The 25789-nt window shown below is 54.7% G+C and overlaps 1 protein-coding gene across 8 annotated transcripts in view; it reads left to right on the top strand.

Moving 5' to 3' along the window:
• Positions 1 to 25789, top strand: part of IGSF9B (immunoglobulin superfamily member 9B) — a 52342-nt gene that overhangs the window by 12943 nt on the left and 13610 nt on the right. For 3 of the 8 annotated variants that reach the window (XR_008453392.1, XM_054086876.1, XM_054086872.1), the window contains 15 exons: positions 34 to 151; positions 1032 to 1173; positions 1299 to 1444; positions 5021 to 5163; positions 6535 to 6675; positions 8013 to 8129; positions 9743 to 9835; positions 9934 to 10084; positions 11057 to 11180; positions 13989 to 14164; positions 14804 to 15030; positions 15192 to 15276; positions 16600 to 16761; positions 17496 to 17541; positions 18939 to 20564. Coding sequence is in view for 5 of the 8 variants with exons in the window: in XM_054086876.1 (XP_053942851.1) it covers positions 34 to 151; positions 1032 to 1173; positions 1299 to 1444; positions 5021 to 5163; positions 6535 to 6675; positions 8013 to 8129; positions 9743 to 9835; positions 9934 to 10084; positions 11057 to 11180; positions 13989 to 14164; positions 14804 to 15030; positions 15192 to 15276; positions 16600 to 16761; positions 17496 to 17541; positions 18939 to 20564 (3497 nt within the window). In the remaining 3 variants the exon portion in view is untranslated. Of the gene's footprint in view, positions 1 to 33; positions 152 to 1031; positions 1174 to 1298; positions 1445 to 5020; positions 5164 to 6534; positions 6676 to 8012; positions 8130 to 9742; positions 9836 to 9933; positions 10085 to 11056; positions 11181 to 13988; positions 14165 to 14803; positions 15031 to 15191; positions 15277 to 16599; positions 16762 to 17495; positions 17542 to 18938; positions 20565 to 20962; positions 21290 to 22110; positions 22157 to 25789 lie in introns of all 8 variants that reach the window. The other 5 variants (XR_008453394.1, XR_008453393.1, XM_054086873.1 and 2 more) reach the window with 5 other exon arrangements.

Here is a 25789-nt window from a genome sequence, read left to right as displayed (position 1 = left end):
CTGCATTCCAGCATCTTCCCTTGTCTTCCCCAGGTGAGCGACGGGAGCCTTACGGTGTTCTCCATCAACCGGGAGGACAGGGGTGCCTACACCTGCCGGGCGTACAGCATCCAGGGGGAAGCTGTGCACACCACACGCCTGCTCGTTCAAGGTGAGGTCTTCCACCCGAGCCCCTCCAGCTCCTCCTCACCTCCTGGCATCCCTTGAGCGTGGGGAGAACCATCTCCCATCGTGCCAGCTGCCCCGTGGCTCCACATCTTGTTTGTTAGGACAGAAGAATCCACTTAATTGGGGCACCACGGTGGCCGGGCCCCGATGGCAGCTTGCTTTTGTTTGGGAAACGGGGAAAAGATTGAGGCTGTCACAAAGCGCCTTGTCAGATAGCGATGATGCATGGCAGGCCTCCCGCTCCTTGCTCCCTCTTTTATTTAATAAATCTTTAATTAGGTCAACAGCTACTGGCAGAGAGAGGAGCATGGAGTGTCCTCTGCTCGGCTTTCTGCTGTGGTGGCGAGCTGTGGATGCTCATGCGCCCACTGCTGCTTCCTGGCAGGTTGATTGTTTCCCCTTGGATTTTTCCGGGGGGCGATGCGATCCTGGAAACGTGACTGGGGTGAAGGGAGGCATGAGCTCACACGCCCCAGGAGAAGCAGAGCCGTGTGCCATGGGTGCAGGGCCCCTTCTACAAAGTTGCAGAGGTTAGGAAAAGGTTGGGAATAATGGGGTCGCTGTTTTCCTCAAGGTGAGCCAGAGGAGGCTTAGGTTGAACGTTAGGAGAAGGTTCTTCCCCCACAGGGTGGTGGAGCACTGGAACAGCTCCCAGGGAAGCAGTCACGGCGCCAAGCCTGACAATATTCCAGAAGCCTTTGGCCAACACCCTCAGCCACCACTCACGTGGTGGGGTTGTCCTGGTCAGGGACAGGAGCTGGACTCGATCCTTGTTGGTCCCTTCTAACTCAGCACATTCTATGATTAACCTTTGCGGTGACACCTGTGCAGCTGAAGGTGACACTTTTCTCTCCTCACTCCAGGACCTCCTTTCATCGTTTCCCCTCCGGAGAACATCACGGTCAACATCTCCCAAGATGCGCTCTTTACCTGCCAGGCCGAGGCGTACCCCGGCAACCTCACCTACTTGTGGTACTGGGAGGAGGAGAACGTCTACTTTAAGAAGTGAGTTTGCAGCTGATGAGGTGCTTTGTCCTCCTCCTCCTGCTCCCAAAACATGCTGGAGCCACCGACGAGGTGGGCATTGCCCCTGGATCTCCCCGTGATGATTCTCATCTCTCTTGCTGCAGCGACCTGAAGTTGAGGGTGCGGATCCTGATTGATGGGACGCTGATCATTTTCCGTGTCAAGCCAGAGGATGCTGGAAAATACACCTGCATCCCCAGCAACAGCCTGGGCCGCTCGCCATCAGCCTCTGCCTACCTGACGGTGCAGTGTGAGTGCGGGTACTGGGGCCCAGTCCTGAGGGATGGAGCTGAGATTGATAATTCCCAGCTCTGAGGCAACCCTAGAGGCTCTGTTGTCCCAGTAGGATACTGGGAGGCTTGGGTTGATGTGATGGCAGCCTTTGGGCATGTAGTCAGCAAAAGGCTGAGCATCCCCATGCGCTCGGAGGCTGTGGGCAACCAGAAAGCCAATAGCCTGAGCCATCCTGGGCAGCACCGCTCACCTAGGACTGGTGTCCACCCTTGATACTGGTGTTTTCTGATCAGGTAGGCATGTTCCCACCGCTGCTGCCGGCATGCTATCCTCATTGGCTGCCAGGCACGGAAACGCCGGGGCAGGGCTCCCAATCTCAACTACCTGCTTGTATTTTTTGCCTTTTTATTATGAGGGTTGTTCCACTATGTGGTTTTCTGTGAGCTCAGTAGCTTTGCCTGTCATATTTTTCAGGCAGTAACTGATCTAAACAAGTGGAGGAGAAGGGGTTGTAGCAGGAAGGCAGCTTCCCACGCTTGTTCTCTGGGGCTCCCCGGATGGTAATGGGTAGTGTGCCACCGGCGTCCTGTGGCGTTCAACAGTAATGGCCTCAATTGCTGCCGCTCGCAATTGCAATATTGCTCTGCTGTAAAAAGGCTGCAGCAGTTTTCTTTTATAATAAAAGACAGGCTTGAGCAAAATGGGCTCACAACTCGGGTTTTGAAGGCTGCTGATAGATCCGGTTGCTGGTTAGCGGGAAACCCCGCGCCAGTGGGGTAGAGAGGGGTTGGTAAGGCCAAGTGTTTCTCGATTCTATCATTTCCTGTGGGGGTGGATGAAGGGGTAGGGAGATGGTGCGACTGATGAATTGTTTGGGTGAAAAAGACCTTTGAGATCATTGAGTCCGACCGTACCTGTCTGCTGCTAAACTAGATCCCTTAGCACCTCATCTGCTCATCTTTTAAAACCATCCAAGGATGGGGACTCAGCCACCTCCCTGGGCAGCCTCAGCCAGTACAGGGCTTGGATGTGCCCGGGTCGGCAACTCTTGGGAAAGCATGTGGCTTCAGGCCATTAAATCTGCCCTGCTGCTAATCCAGGACCACTCGTTGATGCTGATAGCTGTTAAAAATAGCTCTAATGGCAGGAAAAAAGAGGTTTGGACAATCTGCTGTTCAGACAACCCGGCGAGGTTTCGGCACGAGGAGATGCACTTGGCTTTCCGTGCTACAACCCCCCTTCCTCCAGAGCCAACCTCGGCCCTACCAAGGCTGATGCTTCGGGAGGGAGACTTCCCACCCAGTGAAGCTGCCGTTGGCTGGGGACGCAGCTCTCGGTCATTAGTGAGCTGAGTTGGCCCCAAGCCAGTGACCTAGTAGTGAAAGGCTCGATCCCATTACCCTCTCCTGCGCTGCTGGAGCCCTTGATTACATTTCCTAAGAGGTGGAGTTTAGCGGAGGGGGGCAAAGCCCTCTCCATATGCAGCACTTGGCGATCTGGGTTACGGTGCCATGGTGGGGGACACGCAGTTTCAGGGAGTGACTGGGTTTATGTGTGAGAATCGGCATAGAATCATACAATGGTTTGCTGTGGAAGGGACCTTAAAGATCATCTAATTCCCATTCCAACCCCTCTGCCATGGGCAGGGACACCTCCCACTGGATCAGGGGCTCCAAGCCCCATCCAACCTGGCCTGGAACCCCTCCAGGGATGGGGCAGCCACCACTGCTCTGGGCAACCTGGGCCAGGGCCTCACAGCAAAACATTTCTGTCTAAGATCTCAACTCTATCTCCCCTCTTTCAGCTGAAAACTCTTCCCCCTCATCCTCTCCCTGCCCTCCCTGATCAAGAGCCCTTCCCAGCTTTCTTAGAGTCCTGTTCAGCACTGGAAGCTGCTCTAAGGTCTCCCTGGAGCCTTCTCTTCTCCAGGCTGAACAACCCCAACTCTCTCAGCCTGGCCTCATAGCAGAGGTGCTCCAGCCCTCAGATCATCTTCGTGGCCTCCTCTGGACCTGTTCCAACAGTTCAATATCCTTCTTGTGTTGGGGATTCCAGAACTGGACACAGGACTCCAGATGGGGTCTCACGAGAGTAGAGCAGAGGGGGAGAATCCTCTCCCTTGCCCTGTTTCAGCAGGGAGGGAACAGAGCTCCCAAGCTCGGTAGCTTTTACTGTCTTCCATCCTTTCCTCCTAAACACCTTCCCTTTACCCCCAGCTTTTTGGTTTTGCAGCAGCAGCGCAGAGATGCTGCACCCCAAAAAATGCTTTCATCCCTTAATGCAGCGTAAGCCCCGGCAGGAATTTCCCATAACCTCGTGCTGCCGGTGTCTAGACGAGATTGTAGAAATACTCGCTCTTCCTTATTAAAAGTAACTTTTTTTTTTTTCCCTTTAAAAAAAGGAAAGCTTCTTATTAAAGAAAGTCGAGATTCTCTCCAACCCACTCGCACTTAATTAAAAAGCTCTTAGAAGTGCTGTTAATGACACAAGCTAGACTGAAGGACTACGAGACGCCTCGCTGCGTGGGTGGTGTCGCACGGGGTGGGGAGGGTTAGGTGCATATTTTAAGCTTTTGCATCCTGTTGGAAAGGCTGAAGGTGGCTGATGTTCAATGCAACCCAGCCTCGACGAGGCATGAGCTGTGAGTACAAACAGATAGGAGGTGAAAGGCTCACAGCAGCCCGGCTGCGGATTCCTTCTCTTGTCTTGGTTGCTGCAGTTGGTGTGTTTTAAAGCTTGGGATTTGAAATGGGTTTCATCGCTGGGGTGCAAAGCAGCTGAGGATCTTGCTGGGTGCACGTGTCCTGCGGGGATCGTGGAAGCTCTAGGTTGGAAAAGACCTCTGAGATCATTGGGCCCAGCCATACCTGTCCACTACTAAACCATATTGATTGGACTCGATGATCCAGTGGGTCCTTTCCAACCTGGTGATGCTATGATTCTGTGATTCTATATCCCTAAGCATTTCATCTACCCAGCTTTTAAACACCTCCAGGGATGGGGACTCGACCACCTCCCTGGGCAGCCTCTGCCAGTGCATGAGAAACCTTTCAGTGAAGGTTTTTTTCCTGATGTCCAATCGGAACCTCCTGTTGGCGCAGCCTGAGGGCATTTCCTCTTGTCCTGTCACCTGTGACTTGGGTGAAGAGACCAACACCCACCTCTCTACAACCTCCTTTCAGGCAGTTGTAGACAGCGATGAGGTCTCCCCTCAGCCTCCCTTTCTCTAGGCTGAACAACCCCAGGTCCCTCAGTTGCTCCTTGTAAGACTTGTTCTTCATGGAACAGCTTGGGCTTCAGCAGGACACGAGTTGGTGTGGATGTGGGAGCAAGAGTATTTAATGTGTCTTCTTAAATGCAACTTTTAATGACCCCCAGGTGGGAACACTCGAGGCGTGAGTGAAGCCTCCCAGAAATACCAGGTCATGACAGCAGATTTGTGTGTGGCCATCCTGGAGATAACAGCCTGCAGGAACCAGTGTGGTGGTTGGGTTTGGAACTCATTCCAAAAGCGATGTAGATCCTCCGAAGCCAAGGGTTGGGGGAAGTCGAACTCCTTCCTGATAATAACGCGGTGCTGTTGCTCTCCCAGATCCTGCCCGCGTGGTGAACATGCCCCCCGTCATCTACGTTCCCATCGGGATACATGGATACATCCGCTGCCCGGTCGAGGCAGAGCCCCCGGTCACGCTGGTCAAGTGGAACAAAGACGGACGTCCCCTGCGAATCGAGAAGGTAACAAACCCCCTGGGGAGGGACGCGTAGGTGCTCGGAGGGGTTTGGACACCTGTGTGTCGGCAAACAGCGGTGAGCATCACCGAGCACCCCTGTGGATCCAACCTGCTGTCAGGAGAGAAGCCCCGTGGGTGGGATGCTGCTGCTTTTCCTTATCAGCTGTGGGCAGAGTTAATTCGTGCTCTTGTGTGGAGCTCAGGGCGCCTGTCGATGCGCTGTCTGCCTCGCCCAGACCTAATGCCTGCTTCCCTGAAGTGACCTCCTGATGGCCCTGGGTTTTATTTCCAGCGGCAACTGATGGTTAAGAGAGGCTTTTAACAAGTCTCTGTCTTCTATAATCACGGTTTGATAGTCTGACTGAGGATATTGGCCATTAAATATTTAAAGAAAACGCTCACTATTTTAAATTTTATTTTTTTTTTGCTTAAATATTAACGATCCAAAATTCTAATTCCATTTAAACCTGTTGCTCCTGTGGCTTCCTGGTCCCTGGTGCCTTCAGCCCCATGGGTGAATTTATGTCCTTAGGACGAGTTTTACTCAGGGAGTGATAGATTCTGGTGTTAAATCTTTTGGGCTGCTTGAAGAAGCCTGACTGTGTGTACAGAGGAGAGCAGCCACAAGATAAACCTGCGTGTTGTTGGGTTTGTACAGAGCAGGGAACCCTTCCCAGGAGGGCTGTGTTTGGATGGGCTGATTTGGTGAGCCCTGCATCCAGTTCTGGAGTCCTTAGCACAGGAAGGACATGGAGCTGTGAGAGCAAGTCCAGAGGAGGCCACGGAGATGATCTGAGGGCTGGAGAACCTCCTGTACGAGGACAGGCTGAGAGAGTTGGGGTTGTTCAGGAGAAGAGAAGACTGGGGAGACCTTAGAGCAGCTTCCAGGACTGAAAAGGGCTGCAGGAAAGTTGGGGAGGGGCTCTGGATCAGGGAGGTCAGGGATAGGATGAAGAGGAACGATTTGAAACTGCAGGAGGAGAGATTGAGATGAGATCTTAGGGAGAAGTGTTTTGCTGTGAGGGTGGGGAGGCCCTGGCCCAGGTTGCCCAGAGCAGTGGTGGCTGCCCCATCCCTGGAGGGGTTCCAGGCCAGGTTGGATGGGGCTTGGAGCCCCTGAGCCAGTGGGAAGGGGATTGGGACTGGATGAGCTTTAATGTTCCTTCCACCCCAAACCATTCCACGATTCTATGATCTTGCCTACATTTCCCCTCTCTGCAGTTGAGGAGATGGCTTGGATGCTGGGAATCGCATCGAGCATCTCCTGGGGATGTGACAGCCGTCCCGGCCTTAAGTCGGGGGGGTTGGCTGGAGAGAAACTAATCAGCTGTGGTGGGTGTGGGATAAGTCAGCTCCTTTTTTCTCATCACTGCAGTATTCTGGCTGGAACCTGCTGGAAGACGGGTCGATCCGGATAGAGGAGGCAACCGAAGATGCTCTCGGCACTTACACCTGTGTGCCTTATAACGCCCTGGGTACAATGGGCCAGTCTCCCCCTGCCCGACTGGTACTGAAGGTAACTTGCCTGGCAATATCCTTGCTCTGCAGCCAGCAGATATGCCGTGGGCTTTGTCCTCTGGGGTGGTTTGTGGTTCTGCAGTCCCAGACCAGGCAGCGTGAATGCGTGCATGCTTTGTGGAGGTTTCTCACACTAGGGTTAGGCTGTTTTGACATGGATTTTGCATTGTCCATGTTGCTCATTCTGTTATCCTGTTCAGCCCAGTGCTGCAGGGGAGGATGAGGTGGATTTTTTTCCCCATGCTGCTTCTTTGGTGGTTAATTCCGTGCTGAAATTGAGGTTTTACATTGCTTTTCTCAGCACTTCTTTATGAAGAGACCTCAACAAGAGCTCTGTGCCTCCAAACTTGTCTGGTTTTCTACCTACATGACTTGGCTTAGCAGAAACCTATTGGCTCTTGCTCTGAGCTTTGTCTCTTATGTTGAGAAAGGCAAACAGGGGCCCTTGCGAGCATCCTTGAAGGGGAACAGCAGAGGCTCGGGCTTGAATGTGCACCTGTGTTGCGATCGATGTGTGCTTCGCACCAGGATAGGCAAACCCTGAGTGCTGCCTGCCTGGTGCAGCTGGAAATACCTCACTGGAGCGGCAGCACAGGTTTTGGCACAGGCTGGGCCATAGCCGGTGTTCGATGAGTATCAGTGTAAGATGAGCCAGTGTATGATGAGTACGAGTGTGTACTATGAGGCTTTGGTAGTGCTGGACTGGAGTAGCTTGAGGAAACACATCCCTAGGATGCCTTTTTTGCCAACAAAACACTTAGCCTTGCTGACCTGGGCTTGGATTCTTGGAGTATTTTAATAAATGGATCATCTGAGCTCTAGAGGCACTCCACGTGTCCTTGCTGCATGCAGAGCCCGAGGCGTGCTGAGCTCCCGGTGCGGTTCCCGGCACGGCTGGGGTGGGAGCTGCTGCCTCTTCCTTCCCTGAACAAAGCGTCCTGTGCTGTGAGTGGTGGTGATTCATGATGTCTCGCTGAGGTTCACGTGATAACGCTTTGTGTATCGCAGACACTCGCATCCGCTAAGGCGGCTGCAGTGAATGGAATCGGGTTGATGCCTGATGTGATGTGGGTGTTGTGGTTTTTTTTTTTTTCCTGTTTACATCCTTAAGACTTAAACGAGGTGCCCGGGTGCAGCGGCTCTTGGGAGAATAATTCCCTCAGGGTGTATAATTTGCTGTGCTGTGGAGCCTCTGTAGCACACGCTCTCCGTGCTTCAACCTTACCCAAACCCGCGATTCGTTTGCGTTGGAAGAAGGGCTGGTTTGGGTGGCAGGGAGCCGCATGGTGGGAGTTGGCACAAGTTGATGCTCTTTGCTTTTTTCCTTGGCTGCAGGACCCCCCCTATTTCACGGTGCTACCAGGCTGGGAGTACAGACAGGAGGCAGGGAGGGAGCTGTTGATTCCTTGCGCTGCTGCCGGAGACCCCTTTCCCATCATCGCCTGGAGAAAGGTACCCGGCCTGCCAGACAAATCTGCAGTGCCTTTGGCTTTTGGTGAATATTGCAGACAGAGAAGCCACACTCTGTCCCGGTAAGAACAAACTGCAGGTACAGCTGCTTCGCTTTGGGCTGAGCCACTGCCGTCCTGTCCCGCAGGTGGGTGGGGGAAGCCCGGCTTGTGGCCACCGAGTACCTTAATCCCGTGAAACCATCAAGGCAGCATCCGCAAAGCTGAGCACTGCCCCTGCCCTGATCCCCAGTCCTCTTCCTTGCTGGACACCCTTCTCCTCGCCTGCCTTTGAGGTGGTCACCAGCAGGTCATGGCACACGGGGGATGCCGTTCTCCTGGCACAAGCCTCCCACGACAGGAGAGGACGTGTCACCGGAGGCTGTCGGGGCATCTCTTGGCAGTGTTTCAGCGAGGGACTGGGCCGCTCAGCAGCTGCTTTGCTGTCCCGTGACTTTGAAGACCCTGAGAAGAAGCTGTTTTAATGATGCTGGACTGGACATAATCATTTCAAGATGTCCCTTCCCGTAGAGCAGGGTAGGATCCAACATGATGGTACAACCTGGGAGCAACCACTGCTTTCCAGCCTTCCCTCTGCTTCCCACCTTCGCTGCTCCTGTAGGAAAGCCACTGTGCAGTGGATCTCCTGGGCTCTTTGTCCCCCTGTCAGGAACTTCTCTCCAAGCCTCCTGTCCCCTTCTTAGGCCTCCTGAGAGTGAGCAGTGTCCATGTATTGCCCCGTGGGCACTATCCTCAGTCCTTGCCGTGTGAGATGCTGGATCTCTTTGAGTTCCTTTTACCAGCACGAGGAGGAGCATGGCTTACAAAGATTGCAAGTGACCTACCTAAAACTTGTTGGCCATTTTGTCTTTTTCTCTATCGTATTTTTCTTCCCTTCCCCTTACTGCTCTTATTCAGGTTTCTTTTCAACCCCTCTTGTGGTTCTCCTCATGTCATGACTCTGGGCTTATCCCCCCTGACTCCGATCGGGGCTGGCTTGGGCTGGGCTCAGTTTCCCAGTGGCAGAAACAAGGTTCCTCGCTCCTCATCAGTCCACCAGCACCGACCAGTCTCTTGAAGGCCTCCTGAAGACTTGAGCTTGACATTGGTAACCCCACTGCCCGTTTGTTCCTCTTCTTGTCCCGCATGGCATCAAACCGCATCCTGGTGATGATCAGCAGAGACCTCTGCATGAAGAACAGCTGCAGAGGACTCAGGACAACGTGGGATTTGCACAACTTTGGCTGATGAGCATAGACAAGACTTGTTACAAGATCTTTCCACTCAATTTGAGAGAGCTCCTGAACGCTTCCATGGATCCCTGTGGTGCCCTTGTTGCCCAGACCTCTGACATGAAGAGTCCTGCTTCTCTTCTGCCACTGGCAGAGGGGCAATTTGGGCATCTCCCAGGGCAGGCCATGCCTCCCCCGGCCTGGGAGGGTGTTTGTTGGGGGTGGCTGGTGCATCTTTCCTCTATAGTGGTTTCAGCTTTGGATGCTGGAGATAGAGCCCTGGCATAGGGCTCAGTGTCCATGTGTGTGCCGTGGGGTTTTCCGCTTGTGTGTGAGTGCTGAGCATCAGCCTCCCTGACGCATGCCTCTTGCGTTGCCCTGCCAGGTCCTCTCGAAAATGGGGGAACCGGCTGCCTTGCCACGACCGGAGAGACCAGATCCCTTGCCGGTGGCCGGCGGTGTCCCCTGGGCCACGCAGGTAGCTTAGTGACCCCGCTGCCGCTTTGCACTGCCCCGCAACCCGATTCTGAGTCGTGTTTTTTTTCTTTCTTTGCCCCGCACCTCTCCTTGCTCAAGGTAGGGAAGCCCAGCAGGAGCAAGCACAACACGCTGCCAGGCGGCACCCTGCAGATCCGCTCCCTCGGCAAGGACGACCACGGCGAGTGGGAGTGCGTTGCCACCAACGTTGTCGCAAGCATTACTGCCAGCACCCACCTTACAGTCGTAGGTATGGGATGGGGCTCAGGGATGCCTGGTGATGGGTCCCTGGGTAGAGTCCTCCAGGCAGTGTGGTGGCAAGGCAGGAGGTGGGGATGCTTCCCGTGAAGAGCATTGTCTCCTTTAAATCTTAGTTACCAGTGGTGCTGCTTTTCTGTTCAGTTATTTTGGCTGCCTGTGGATACGGCTATCAGCATCACTTAGGCTGGAAAAGATCTTTAAGATCATCAAGTTCAACCTGTAACACTGCCAACTTCTAAACCATGTCCCCTAAGCATGTCCCACTCATTTCTAGAAGAAAGTCCAAGTGGTCTTTGCTTGGTGCAAGAACTTCCCTCGAATTGCACCAGGATGAGGGGAGTCATCCTCCCTCTGTAGTCAGCGCTGGTGAGGCTTCACCGCGAATCCTGTGTTCAGTTTGGGCCCCTCACTACAAGAAGGACATTGAGGGGCTGGAGCGCGTCCAGAGAAGGGAACTGAGCTGGGGAAGGGGCTGGAGAACAGGGGTTGTGAGGAGCGGCTGAGGCACCTGGAGCTGTTTAGCCTGGAGAAGAGGAGGCTGAGGGGAGACCTCATTGCTCTCTGCAGCTCCGGAAAGGAGGTTGTAGTGAGGTGGGTGCTGGACTCTTCTCCCAAGTAACAAGTGATAGGATGAGAGTGAATGGCCTCAAGTTGCACCAGGGGAGGTTTGGGTTGGCTATTAGGAAAATTTTCTTCACTGAAAGGGTTCTCAGGCACCGAAGAGGCTGCCCAGGGAAGTGGTTGACCCTCCGTCCCTGGAGGCATTTAAAAGACGGGCAGACGAGATGCTCAGGGATGGTTGAGAAGTGGACAGGTACGGTTTGGTTCAATGATCTTAAAGGTCTTTTCCAACCAAATGACTCTATGATTAACAACTGGGAGCAGACCTCTTCCAGCCCCCTTTCCTTTACGGGCCAGCAGGTGGTCTTGCTGCCCTTCAACCCCTCCTCTCTCTCCTCAGGCACAAGCCCTCATGCCCCGACCAGCGTGCACGTCGTGGCCGCCATGACCTCAGCCAACGTCTCCTGGGAACCCGGCTACGACGGTGGATACGAGCAGACTTTCTCAGTTTGGTACGGCCCTCTGTGAGTCATCCTGGCATGCTTTGCTCTCTGCTTCTTTTCCTTCCTAGCCGATCCGAGCTTCGAGCAGCCCCGGGGGGAGGGAGGAGGGTGGTGAGGGCAGCATGTCTGACTTGGTGCCCATGGGCTTTACAGGGCTGAGCTCCTGTTCGGTGCCTCGGAGAGATGGGTGGTGGTGGGATCATATGTTTCCTCTCCCTTCTGTGCTAGCCAATACCTCCGACTGCCCCAGCAGGTTTTCTTCTGCTTGTGGTGCAAGGGAGACACTTTGCATTCATGTAACTTTGCCTCTGGCATCTAATTTCAAGATAAACTGTTTATGAAGCTTAATAGCCAGGGAGAGGATGGAAAATGCAACCTTTATAGAGCACGTCCTGGAAGAGCTGTGACTAAGCAGAAATGATCCCTCCTTGCTCTGCGGCTCCCTGGAGGTGGTTAAATCCCGGCTTTCACAACCAGCCACCGTGAGATGGCTGGATCTGAGCCTCGTGGGGCTTTGCTCCCGTGGCTCCTGTGCCAGCCTGCACTGCCTGGTACCCAAAGGCATCGAGTGCCTGCCTCCTTCCAACAGCGGGGCCTGGCTCAGCCCTGTCAGCTTTCCTCCAGGGCAGGGAGGGCAAAACAGAGCTGCAATGAGGTTGGGGTTACATTTGGGCTCTGCACTGGGTCTTGGCTTCCTCTTCTGAAGAGTTGTCCTTGGAAGCGTGGAGAGGATGATGCCTTCCCTTCCCAGTCCTAGAGCTGACATCTTCACCCTTTTTTCTTTCTCTTTCTTTCCTTCTTTGCTTTAATTTGCTCCGATGGAGACTGCTGATAGAGTGGAGATAGCGTAGATGCTGCCTGTAATGATTTCTGTTCTGCTTCAGCTGAGGCTGGACCCTCGTGGGGTGGGGCTGGATGGTCTCCTGGGAGATGGGAAGGAGAAGAAATGTAATGAGCAGAGGGGAGGAAAAAAAAAAGGGAGTGAACAGAGTGCTGCAGACCTTGCTCTGATGAAGATGTCCTTGGGAAGGATTGGTTAAACCTCTCTGCTCTGGAGACACAGCTGACCTTGGAGGGAGGTGGTGGCTGCTACTGCTGCCAGGTTCCTCAAGGTGCCTCCTCGAGGCTGTCCCAGACCCTACAGCCTGCAGCAGGGAAAGATATTTGCCTGAGGGAGTTTACACAATGCTGTGGGGACCTGGGAGAGGGAGGCAGAGGTCTACCTTGCCCTGACTGCAGGATGGAGGCACAGGGGGCTGTGCTTCTCCTGGGACCAGGGATCCAAGACCATGCTGGGTCAGGTCAAGTGGAGGGCATGTTTTCCTCCCTGCTGTGGCTAAGGGATGCTCAAGCAAAACACGGCTTCACCTCCTGCGGAGTCCACGCTCTCCTGCTTATGCGGTTGTTGATGCTGAAAACACAAGCCCTGCTCCTCAGGGACAGCCAGGGCCACCGTAGCATCCCACCTGCCTTCGTGCTTTCCCTTGGAAAAGGTGATCTCCTGTTCCTGGAGGCGATTAGTGCTGCATTTACCCTCTGCTCTCCCCACCCGCAGCCCCTTGCAGCTGAGTGCTGGGGAGAAAGGATGCGAAGGTGGTTGGGTTCAGTGCTGCAGGGGTAACCTGCTCAGGGTGATGGGCTGCTTCACTGCCCTCCGTGCCACCACTGCAGCGGCGGGGGCTCCTGGGAGCTGGAGCTGTTGTGTTACGGAGGCTTTCCTGCCCACAGCCGCGTGGTTTGGTGGAGGCACACTGCTGATGCATGGCTCTCCACAGACCTGCTTATTCCCATGGCTTGCTGCTGCTTCTCCTGCCTCACCTTTTGCTCCCTTCACAACAGCATTATTTCTTTGCTCTATCGTTGACTTCTTCCTCCGTGGATTCGCCTGGCTGCATGCCGGTGGCTATAGATATGTCCACTTATCTATGCAGAGTAGACCTTCTGCAGTGAACCCTCCCAGATCCTCTGTGGACACCACCAAAACCTGCAGCCGAGGGCTGGGGCTCCAAGAGCATCTCTTAACATGAGCACTAATACTTGCAGTATCATTGCAGCACGGTAATGCTGCCTTAGGACGTGGGGTTCTTCCATCGTGGTGTTTCCTGGTGGGGTTATGGCTTATGGAGGTGGCTGCATGCTTGTATGTGCTGAGGTTGCACTGGGATGGCTCTGGGAGCACTTTTTACCCTGGTCTTATGGGTTGTAGACCCCTGCAGGAAGGCTGCGTCCTGTGCTCTCCACAAGTGCCTCTGGCTGCACTGCCAAGCCTTGAGTTATGTCCCGAGCGGTGCTGGCAGCTCCTGACCTGTGCAATTTAGCTAAATATCTAAGGTGGGATTGCATGTACAGGGCTATAGCTGAGGGAAAACTTGGCTCTGACATGAGGTGTAAACAGGAACAGGACCCGTCTTCTGCTCCAGCCATCTCCTTTGCAGCACTTACTGGAGTAAAGATGTGCCAGCTTCCACTTTAGCCCGTGGGATCTGAGGATGGGAACCTCGGAGCGGGGCTGTTGGCACTGCTTTTGTCCCTGGCCCTGCTCAGAGGGTGCAGGTGGTGCACAGCAGAGAGGAGGGCTGGTAGCCCTGTCTGTATGAGCCAGGGGATGCTGGTGTGACACAAGGGGACGATGCCCTGTGTCTGGCAGCCCTCGTGTCCCTGAGCCAGCTCTTGGGTGGCGAGTGGCTGCCCCACGTCCATACACATCGCTGCTGTCAAACCAAACCATTGCTCCGGAAAGCTTCATTTTCACTAGAGAAGTTAATGCTGCCTCTTTGTCCTCCTTGTCAAAGGCGTCTTCCCTGAGGATCCTCCCTTTTCTCTTGGCAGGATGAAGAGAGCCCAGTTTGGTCCCCATGACTGGCTGTCTCTCCCTGTGCCAGCTGGCTCCAGTTGGCTACTGGTGGATACCTTGGAACCAGAGACTGCGTACCAGTTCAGTGTCTTGGCTCAAAACAAGCTGGGCACCAGCTCCTTCAGTGAGGTGGTCACTGTGAACACTCTAGGTGGGTCTTCCACGGGCATAAAGGGAGGAGGGGGAAGGGGCTCAGGAGGTCTATGAGAAGGACGAGTGTCCCTTTGCTTTGGTCCATGTGTCCTATGTACTGGAGATGGAGATGATGATGCAGTAGTTTCCAGCTCTGCAGGGGACAGTTCGAGGAGGATTCTGGGTGAAGCTTGTAGACTTTGCTGGATGCATGAAAGCTTAAGAGACAGCGTGGGAGAGCTGTACTGTACCCGTCACCTTTCAGATCTTCCTTAAGTTCAGCTGGGGTCAGGAGGTATTAATAGAGCACAAAATGACTTGCGTGCAGCTCAGAGCTGGAGCTCTCACAAAGTGCCTCACACTGGTACCTGCCTTGGGGCTGTCTCAGGCGGAGGTGGGAGGAAGCAGGAGGGTTTCTAATGCTGTACCCCTTCTCTTGGGGTCACGGCATCATTAGTCCCCTGCTTTTTCGAAAGCTGATTTTGTCCCTCTGAGATGAGAGAGCTCATGCCCAAGATGTGCCCTAAACTCCCAGAAGGTGGGAACTGCTGCTGTGGTGCCCCTTCTGCCACTGATGGGGCATGTGTGGGAGAGCATCCTCTGCGCTTCCCCTTGCCCCGTCTCATAGGTGTCCCTGTCCTGTCTGCTCTGTCTCCAGCATTCCCTGTAACAACTCCAGAGCCTCTGGTGTTGGTTACCCCACCGAGGTGCCTAACAGCCAACCGAACACAGCAAGGCGTCCTCTTGTCATGGCTTCCTCCCGCTAACCACAGCTTCCCCATTGACCGCTACATCATGGAATTCCGCGTCGCGGAGAGATGGGAGATCTTAGACGATGGCATCCCGGGGACAGAGACCGAGTTTTTTGCCAAGGACTTGTCCCAGGTAAGCGGGGACTGCTCACAACATACCTCTGGTGTTCCACCATCTGCTGCAGCTCTGGGGAAGCTTTTGGGTTGGCTTCATCCCTGTGTTGGGGTCTTCAACGTACTGGGCAAAGTTGGAGGCTGAGGTGGGGGACCTGACAGATGTCCTTGGTGTTTCAGGACACCTGGTACGAGTTCCGGGTCCTGGCGGTCATGCAGGATCTCATCAGCGAACCCAGCAACGTTGCTGGCGTGTCCAGTACAGGTAAGGGGTGGCTCCTTCTTCTTTTGTAGGAACACCTCTGCTTCTGCGGGTACCTGAGCTGCACTCGGTTCTTGCATCAGTACTTGCCTGTGACAGCGATGGCTGGTTTTGAGGTGCTCAGGCTCTGAGCTGGGTTGGGGTCAGCGTTCTGAGCCTCGTGCTCTCCCTGTGCCGCATCCCAATGCAAACAGGCAAGGACAAACCACCTCATTTAGGCCTTCCTGCGGAGCACAGTGTTGTTGGGCATCTGTCAGCACAAGGTGGAGGCACATCTCGGCTCTGCAGGGTGCCTGGACAACAAAGCTCCGAGCGGGCACTGCGCTGCTTGGAAATAGGAATAAAAGGTGCAGAGAGGGAAGTGTAGCACTGCAGTGCAGAGTCCGAGGGGAAAAAAGCTTTGCAACAGGAGACTGCAACACGCTGCAACACAACCTTACGCTGTGGTCCAGCGTGGAGGATGCTCCTCAGGCAAGAGACAGATGAGGACGCGATTGTGATGGGGAAGGCAAGGACAGCAGGAGGAGATGGGGATGCAGTGACCGCTGCTTTTATGGCTCTGGTAGAAAAGCCAAGGAGCCACCCAGCTCTGCTGCGCGCAGGAATGCAGCGGTCTTTCTCTGCCCCCAAGTGGTGCCAGCACGGTGCGGAGAACCTGCCTGCTTGCTTATCCTTGCTCCTCTCACATAATTATTCTGATGGGCTTTGGCAGTGTCTGCAGGGCCCGCGTGTGCCCCAGCCCCAGGCTGCTGCCCTCCAAGGCTGAAAGAGGGTGCTCCCGGCAGGCGAATGCCTGCTGACTCTGCCTACGAGGGCAGGGTTTGCATCCACAAACAGCTGCAGCTGAGGTCTGCTGGGGGTTCAGATGTGCTCATCGATAGTCAAGGGGCATCACGAGGGTTTGTAGCCTGTTTTCTTGTTGAAAAGCTGAAATGAAGCACTCAGAAACAGGATAAAGCACCTTATGCTGCTGCAGTGGGTTATTGTGCCAGGAGGTAACTGCAGGTTTGGTTCAGTTGTGCGCGCTTGCACATAAGTGTCCGTTTGTGTGGTGTGAAAGCTTCTTCCATGGGGGTCTTTCAGCTAAGGTGGGAAGGTTTAGCTGGTATAAGGTCATTAAATCCCTTGTCAGTGGCCTGCAGCAGCGCTGACTGCTCTCCCCACCTGAGCTGGAAGCAATATCTTTACTTTGAGGTTATCATTCCCCACAGCAGGAATTGCTTTGCACCAGGACAGCTTTGCCCTTCACGCTATTGGAACTCCCCGGTGAAGGCGGTGGGCAGGGCTGTGTTCATAACACCTGATGGTTGTGTTTTATTCCCCCAGACGTTTTCCCTCAGCCTGACCTGACGGACGAAGGTCTAGCCCGCCCGGTGCTGGCTGGCATCGTTGCCACCATCTGCTTCCTGGCTGCTGCCATCCTCTTCAGCACACTCGCCGCCTGCTTCGTCAACAAGCAACGCAAACGCAAGCTCAAGCGCAAGAAAGGTGAGCCCATCCCCGGTGTGCTGCCTTCCTCCCTCCCACCTCCTCCTCATTTCTCCTCCCTGTATGTGTTGTGGTGGTAACCTTCTTCCCTGTCTGTCTCTTCTTCCATCCGTGCGCGTCCTCAGGTGAAGCCCTGACTTCATCCCTCGGCTGTGCCTGAAAGCGCCCGTGGTCGGGAGCGGGAGAGGCAGGGTGGGTGAAGAGGCGACACAGAAACTAGCCTGGGATTTCCATGGGAGCGGTCTTGCGTGGTGATAACTCCTAGAGCCGGGGATTTATGGCTGGGGTGCCCTCTGGGCCAGAGATGGGGGGGACCACTCACCTCTTCGAGGTCCTCCCGGAGCTGGGCTCTCCAGCTGCTTCCTGCCCAGCCCAGAGCGGGCAGTGCCCGTTGGCCGTGCTAGGCTAGAGAAGACCCCCAAAAGGAGACCTTGCTGCTCTGCTTCCCAAAAGCTGGGGCTGCAGCCACCATGCAGGAGCAGCTGGTAGGGAAAAGGGTGGCTGGGGAGCTGGAGAGGGAAAGGAAGTCGGCTCCTTCTCCTCGAGACTGTGGCAGCAGGACGGGCAGGACCCTGTGACGGGAGCTGTTTGTTGTCAGCAACCATTAAAGAACTGGAGCAATGAAACCTTGGCCTCTTGTTGAGTGTCTTTTGTTGTCTTGATGTTGAGTTTGTCTCTGTCGTGTTGCGCCTTCTTAGCGTTCTTTCTTCTTTCCCCTTTTTATTCTCTTCCAGACCCTCCTCTCTCGATAACCCACTGCAGGAAGAGTTTGGAGTCCCCGTAAGTATCTGCCTTAGACGTGGCACCAGGCTGTGGGTCTTCAAGGTGCCTCCTTCCTGCGGTTGTTGGAAGCTCAAATGGAAATGTCTGACCTTGTTTGGTTGCTTCTGATGAGCTGTTTTGGCTGTTCCCTGAACACGACAGTCAGCTGGGCTTTGGAGCAGAAAGCAGCAGGGAGAAGTGCAGCAAACTTTAAGCTAAGAGATAACCCTGTCGGATCTGTGGACATTGACCAAAGCTGGAGTTTACTGGTGGAACTCAATTACACCCCCAGCTAGAAGGGGCTCCTTTGGAGAACCTTAGAATGGTTTGCATTGAAGGGATCTTAAAGACCGTCCAGTTCTGATCCCTCTGCCATCCTCCAGTGTATGGAGTCATTTGTGCAAACTCAGTGTAGTTTTTGGGTCATTCTCTGTTGGCTGTGGTTTTTCTTGGGAAATTCAGAAAATCTTACACCTCTGTCTTGTCTTTTCCCCTGAAGAGTGCCGTGATGAAGCCTCTTTCCACATGTACCCAAAAGAGGTGGATTGTGGCACTGCAGTAGCCACAGCTCCTTGCAGGAGTCCAACAAAAGCATGTATAGCCACTAATCAGCGGGGTGTCATCCCGATGTGAGCACAAGAGCTTGAGATGTGGACACCTCATGCTTTGGCTCCTGGACTGCTGCAAGATGTCCTGGTGCTGGTGGATCTTAACCTTGCTTTATTTTGGTTTGTCCGCTGCACTGAAAGAATCGTGCCTGCACTTTCTCTGTTGGAAAGGCCTTTTGCCTTTCGATCCTGTTTGTCCAAGGCTTTCTGTATAGGGATGTGTGAACTATTCTTGTCCTTTCTGATTCTGAAGCTCTCAGCCTTAACTTTGAGTGTTGAGAATGGGGAGGAAAGTTGGTCTGAAATGATCCATCAGCATCTCCAAACGAGATGCTGAGTTGTGCGAGAGGGGTTGTTTGCCTCATCCTTTCTCTCGGGTGCTTTCCCGGGTGTGGATGGCTGAGATGTGAAGGTAGGAAACCTTTGAAGGGGTTGGAAATGAGCTCTGGATTGGTCTTTCATCCTGTTGGGGCTGCAGACCTTGTTGCAAGGCGATGCTGGAGCTTGTTGCAAGGTGTCGGCATGGGCTGCCTGCCCTGGAGGGGGGATAACAAGCTCTCTGAGCTCCGCTCCTGAGAAGTGGGGATGATGTGTGCTGCTGCTGGTCCTCTGGGCTGTGTCGTGGCTGGGTGAGACTCTGCAATCCTGATTAGTCCCTGCAAATTTCTCCCAGCGATTCCTCTTTTGAGAGCTGGTAGCTCTCAAAACTTTGTTTTCTGGATCTGGCTGGTGTTTTTTTCTGGGTGAGATCTCCTTTCGCATCCAGGTGCCCAACCGCTCTCTCGGTTTCTGTCCCCTGTGGTCCAGGTTGTCTTCCGGCAAGGTGAGTCCTGAGAGCATCCGCACACTCCGTCCTCCCTCGGAGTCCTCTGATGACCAGGGCCCACAGGCCAAGCGAATGCTGAGCCCCACGAAGGAGAAAGAACTTTCCCTTTACAAGAAGACCAAGCGAGCCATCAGCAGCAAGAAGTACAGCGTCTCCAAGGCGGAGGCCGAAGCTGAGGCCACCACCCCCATCGAGCTCATCAGCCGCGGGCCGGATGGCCGCTTCGTCATGGACCCGGCGGAGATGGAGCCCTCCCTGAAGACACGGCGCATCGAGGGCTTCCCCTTCGTGGAGGAGACAGACATGTACCCCGAGTTCAGGCAGTCGGACGAGGAGAACGACGACCCCGTCGTCCCCACTTCCGTAACGGCCCTGAAAGCGCAGCTCACCCCTCTCTCCTCCAGCCAGGAGTCCTACCTTCAGCCACCAGCATACAGCCCCCGGTTCCACCGGGCGTTGGAGGGTCCCGGCGCCCTGCAGGCCACCGGCCAGGCTCGCCCGCCAGCTCCCCGGGCTTTCCACCACCAGTTTTACGGTTACCTCAGCAGCAGCAGCCCCGGGGAGGTGGACCCACCACCCTTCTACATGCCAGAAGTCAGCCCGCTGAGCTCGGTCATGTCCTCCCCACCGCTGCCCCCCGAGGGGCCCTTCGGACACCCCACCATCCCCGAGGAGAACGGGGAGAACGCTTCCAACAGCACGCTGCCCCTGGCCCAGACCCCTACGGGGGGCCGGTCCCCCGAGCCGTGGGGCAGGGCCGAGTTCCCCTTCGGCAGCCTGGAGCCGACCCCAGCGCCGTTTCCCCACCAGCTCCAGCCCTGCGAGGCGGCTGAGGGCACCCAGCCCACCGGCTGCCTTCCTCGGGGACCACCTCCTTCCTCCCTCCAGGTGGTCCCCGCATCCTACCCAGGCATGTTGCCCCTGGAGGCACCAAAGAGCTGGACGGGCAAGTCACCTGGCAGGGGCCAATCCTCTGTGCCCACCACCACCAAGTGGGCGGACAAACCTATGCAACCCATGGGATGTCAAGGGCAGCTAAGACATACCAGCCAAGGTATGGGCATACCCGTGTTGCCTTACCACGAACCGTCCGAGCCCGTCGGCCCCAGCGGCACAAGCACATTCAGCCTGGACACCAGGTGGTACGAGCCCCAACCTCGACCTCGGCCCAGCCCTCGGCAGGTCAGGAGGGCTGAGCCCAGTTTACATCAGGTGGTGCTACAACCTTCAAGGCTTTCTCCTCTGACCCAAAGCCCCCTCAGCTCCCGTAACAGCTCTCCGGAGCTGACCGCCCGTGCCCGGCCCCGGCCGGGCCTCATCCAGCAAACGGAGGTGTCGGAGATCACCCTGCAGCCTCCCGCAGCGGTCAGCTTCTCCCGCAAGTCCACGCCGTCAACGGGATCCCCCGCGCCGAGCAGCCGGGGAGGCAGCCCCAGCTACCGACCTACAACCGCCTTCACCTCCCTGACCACCGGCTACTCGGGCTCCCAGGGATCCTCCCTGCCCGTGGACACCATGGATGTTTTCGGAGACATCCCCTCTCCGAGGAGGGCTGGCGAGGAGATTCTCCAACCAGAGCCGACATCCACCACAGTAGCCGCCACGGGGTAAGTGCGTGAGCCCTGTGATGCCCCCCCCAGCCCCCTCCTGGCTTCCCCCACCCTGCCTCACCCGCTCCCTCTGCCTCCTTCCCCACCATCACCATCCCAACTCATAGGGTGTCTCTGGGCGCGCTGCAGCATCCCTTTTGGAGACGGTGTCCCGCAGGCTTTGCTAGGAAGAGGCTTGTGCCGCGGGCACGGGTTGCATGGCCGCTGCCCAAACGAGCTGGGTTTTAGGCAGGCGACCTTCCCGCTGCCGGCGGCACGCTTGCCTCCTCCCCGGTCGCTCCTTTGGGAAGCCGGGAGCGCTGTGTCTCGGGCGACGGGCTGTCTACCAGGTGCGCAAAGACCTGGCTCACGTCGGTAAGTGTCCTGGTGTCACAGGCAGTTGTTTCCTCTTCTAGCTGCTGGCTCTTGGCTTTCTTCGAACATTAGGGCCGCCGCCGCCGTGCCTCTGTCTTCCTCCTCTTCCTTCCCGCGGAGTCTAGAGAGCTTTTAATGCATGACAGAAACAGCTATCACGGTCACCGCCCCACCTGCAAAAGGGATGCTGCAGCCCCGGGACGCAGGCAGGGAGAGTTCAAGGACTTAGCAACACCAGCAGCATGTGAGGAGAGGAGGAAAAGTAAAAGTAAACTAACCCCAGCGGAGATCGGGAGGCTGCCGGCACGCTCAGATCCTGCCCTAAAGAGGGATGTGGCTGCACTAGACAGTAGCGGCTGGTTTTCCAGGTACCAGGGTTGCTCCAGGCAAAAGCGTCTCTCTCTTTATCTCTCTCTCTCTCTCTTTTTCTCTCTTTCTTTCTCTCTGTATTTCTCCTCTTTCCCTCTGTCTTTCACAGCACCTTAGACCCCGTAGCTGTGCTTTCGTCCCATCCTTTCGTCTCACTTCATTTTGGCTTGTTGTCTGGAGGGGTCGAATCCCGCCCTGCTCCAGCTTGTGGCAAGAGAGGAGCCCGGGGGCCGAGGCCCCCAGCCCCGTGGAGCCGGCGTGGTCGGAGGCAGACGGAAAAGAGACTGGTGTTTTGGGGAGGGGGGAGGCAGCGTTTCACCCCGCAGTGCCCTCTGCATTTCACTCCCACCCTCTGGTACCTGGAAGCGTTATGGCCTTAGAAAAGCCCTCTGGCACGGCACAGCTCGGGGAAAGAAGGAGGGTTCAGGGAAGAGGATTGGGGAGGGAGAGGAGCTGAACGAGTCTGAAACGACTTTTGTGTGCCTCTGGAAAACACCGCTACGGAGCGATGCAATTTAAGGTCCAGGTCTCCTAGCCAGGGCACCCCGAGGAGACCCATCTCCAGGAGAGATCTGTGTTAGAGCAGCACCGTTGTCCGTGCTTTTATGCAGTGTATCCATTCGCTTTGTTGATTATCGTTTTCTTTACTTCTTTTCCTTTCTCTTCTGTTTCTTTCCCCCTTTCTTCTCCAGCCTCGTTTGGTTTGTGTTTGTTTGGTTTCTTTCCCTCCTTTTCCTTTGGAGTTGTTGACGTGCTGATGTGTTGCGGAGCTCGGCTCCTTGCGGGTGTTGATAACTGCTTTGTTTTTGATTAATCTCAGCTATCTGGGCAGTGTTGTCGAGACAAGCTTCTCCTCAGCTCAATAGGTAAGGGTGATCCATGTCCGAAAGGATGGTGTGGGTGCTGTGGAGGGTGGCCGGGAGCGGGGCATGAGAGGGGACACGGAAGGGGCTTTTCCAATACCATCTCTTCCTTTAAAGGGGAATAAGGAATCCGAAAACACTAGGAAACACCTCTGGACGCTCAGTCTCTGTGGCTTTTGGGTTTCCCCTCCCAGCAGCACGCCGCTGCTCCCATGCCTTTGGGGTGGCAGTGGGGCTGGAGAGCCCGGTGGCAGCAGCCGTGTCTTCGTGATGGGTTTGGGGATGAGTCAAGCTGCTGTCTGGCTGCCCTTCCTTTCTTGGAGGATGGTCACACATGGCACCCTCAGGAGGGCTTGTGCAGTGCCATGGTTGTGTTGTCTTGGAGGTTGAATGTTGAGATAGGACTGTCCCAGCAGAGCCAAGCCAGGAGGAGGTCATGGACCTCACGTTGGAGCCAGGTAAAACAGCCCCCTCCAGAGCAACCAGCTGCAAAATCAATCTCTAGCTGCAGTCCAGGAAACGAAGAATTTTGTTCCCATAAGTACCTGGATCTGTTTTCTGCTTCCCAAGTCTCACTCATGGGAAATGGGAGAGGTCTGTCTTTCAAGATGGACTGTGTGATTGGCAGCACTACTGTTTCAGACTGCTGGTGAAGTGCTTCATTGTTCCCATCACAAATGTAGTCATGATAAAAGCCCTCCCTCTCCAAAATACTCCTTGAAGAAATCTTTAAGACTTCTTCTGACCCAGCTGTAATTAAACAGCCCTAAGCAGAGCTTGACTCTCCCAAGACAATACCTGTCAGGCTGCCTTCATGGGGCTGGTTTCCTAGATTGCCACGGGCATTCCCAGAACTGAGATGGAGTAACTGGAAGATGGTTTTCAGACATTACAAGCACAGAATTTTCCATTTCTTCCCCCTTTTCAATGAAACTACTGAAGTCAGATAGGCTAATAGTCATTTCTGCCCCAAGAAGTGGCAACGTCTGACCCATCTGGATCTCAGCCAGGCTGGTTGTGGAAGGAGAGGTGGGATTGCAGATGAGACCTGGCCATGCCCGAGCTTCCTTAGGACAAGTCTTACATGAACTTAAACTTTTCTGTGTTGGATGGGAAGAGTGAAGGTCCTGACTGATGCTCTCCTTACAGCCTAAGGAGCCTTGTTGAACTGGAAAAGAGCCCTAAGAGAGGGAAATCAGGTAGTTGATTCCAGGAGACTAATTCCTCTGCCTGATATGGAGGGTTGTCCTGGAGTGGGGAGAGCAGGAGAGGTGAGGAAGGACTGTTGGGTCATGACGATGGGAGCAGGTAGGGCTTGTGTGCTCTGTGGAGGAATCATCCTCTTGGCGTGCCAAAAACTTCTCCAGTTTGAGCCTTGCAGCCTTCAAAGCGCTTGGGTGCCACCTCCTGTTTTCCCCTGTTGATCCTGGAGGATCCATGAGGAACAAAGCTAGCACCAAACTTTGGTGAGGTCTGGGCTATGCCAGTCTCTTGAGAAACGGAGAAGCCCTCAACGAAGATGTGGCTGTTTTTTTCTCTTCTTTTCCCATGGTGCTTCCTTGCTGTGGAAGCATTAGGGACATGAGTGAACATGGCTTTAGCACAGCAGAGGTCAGTCCAGGCTCATGTCTAAGCTTGGTGTGGCTCTTGCTCGGATCCTGGCTGGCTCCCGTCTCTGGAGCTGGGTGCTGTGGGCTGGCGGGGTTTCAGGATCAGGGACACATTGCCCAGCAGGATGCTTGCTGAGGAGCAGCCATACATCCTACCCTGAGATGCTGCTGGAGGTTGGAGTTGCAGGAGCAGCTCCTGAGTCATTATCCCCAAAAAGGGGAAGACAGAAGAATAAATCTCACTTCAATAAGCGAGGAATCCTGTAAAGAGCCCAGCCAAGTAATTTCTTGATGATTTGGGGTCATAAAATTTTCACTTCATGCAGAGCATGGGGATTTGATACCAGACCAGCCAGATTTCTGTACTGCAGTAATAAAAGCTGAGAGGAGGAGAGCGAGAAGCAGATTGCAGGCTCGGTGGCGGCTGCAGCACGGTGGCTTTTGCTGGGAGAGGTCAGGTAGATTTTACCAATGGGCAGGGATAAAGAATGCCGTCACCGAGTTGACATGAGCAGTTTTCCCATCGTCGTCTCTTTGGATGCAGCGTGTGGTGATGCATCTCCTAACGGAGCAGAGGGAGGTGTTGTCTCCCCACAGATGGAAACCCAAAAACCACAGACAAGGCACCAAGCCCCGGTGCCCCTCGGCACTGCAGCCTGCCCTGGGTGGCCACCGTGGCCCCTGCCTTGCTGCGACAGTGCTGCCGTTGCCAGGAGCTCGGGGGCTTGGCTGTGGCGTAGCGTTGAGTGACGAAGGGACGTTGGTGCCAGGCGTGCGGGAGGAGCACGCCTCGCTCCCCGCTTGAAAGAAACCAGGTTCCCCTTTAAAGACCGTCCATGTGCTGAACCTCTGCATGTGTTTCATGCCTCCTCCCGCTTGGAGAAGTTGTGAGTCTGCTTATCTGAGTGCGTTTTTACTTTTCTTTCTTAATTATTATTATTTCTTTTCTTTTCAGTCTCTTTAATTTACTTATATATTTTTCTCACTCCTGTTTTTCATTTATCTTCCTCTCTCCCCGCCCTTCCCCGTGACTGTATCCCCCCTCTTCCTCTCCTGTCCAGCCCCTTTTCCCTCGCCCTCTCTCCTTTCCCGTCAGCATGGTGAAGTCTGTTGTGTAGGTGAGTTGTGGTGTCTGCAGACCTGTGGAAGGGATGCCCTTCTCTGGTGTGCTCCCTGCTGTGATCAGCCCCTTCCTCCCTCATTGCGGTGCCTTGGCGGCTCTGGGGCACGGGGCCGTCACCGCTGTGTTCCTCTAGTATCTCTCGCGCTGAAGGTTTTCAAGCGATGCCTGATGGCATTCCAGGATGGAGGCAGCAACCAGCACTGCCTCAGAGCAGAGGTGGAATTCCGACTTGGAGGACATCTCATGGGATCACGCAAGACTTGAGCTTGAGCTCGTGTAGGCAAATTGAGCTTTTCATCTGAGGAGCGTGAAGGGTTGAAGGACATGGTGGCTGAGACACAGTAGGCACTGGTCCAAGTGGGTGTTCTAACTGGTCCAAGTGGATGCTCTAACATGTCCAAACTAGTCCTGGATGCCTTGACTCAAGGAAAGGAGAAGACAGGGAATATGTACCAAGACGTCTGTGAGCTCTAATATATGTTTTGTGCTATTGAAGCTCCTGAACCATTCCTTTGTATGGATTCCCCCACTGGGTGGAAAGATGTTAGTGATGCTTTCATGGTTACATCTTAGCTGTTCTTCTTCAAACACCTTTCCACTAAGAAAGCTGAGGTGTGTGTTGGGTTGGATAGCTTTTCTCCCTCAGTCACCTCCTCCTTCTCTGGGGCTTTCTGAGGTTCCTCACTACCTTAGTGGCCTCTTTAGTACCTCTCTGTCCATGCAGTTCAGACCTTCACTCGTTCAGAAGAGTTGTCCTCTGAAGACTTGAGGAAAACTGCTGTGGGTGTTTATGGTGCCTCGCAGAAGGCTCGTGTCACAAATTCACGTGTATTCTTGAAGCTCTTTTGCTTGGCTCTACACTGAAGTCTCTGAAGAAGCTTGCCCACCTCCCTGAACCTCTCG

The sequence above is a fragment of the Cuculus canorus genome, chromosome 23 (genome assembly GCF_017976375.1).
Source record: "Cuculus canorus isolate bCucCan1 chromosome 23, bCucCan1.pri, whole genome shotgun sequence".
Taxonomy (NCBI): domain Eukaryota; kingdom Metazoa; phylum Chordata; class Aves; order Cuculiformes; family Cuculidae; genus Cuculus; species Cuculus canorus.
This window is presented reverse-complemented; position numbering and strand designations above follow the sequence as displayed.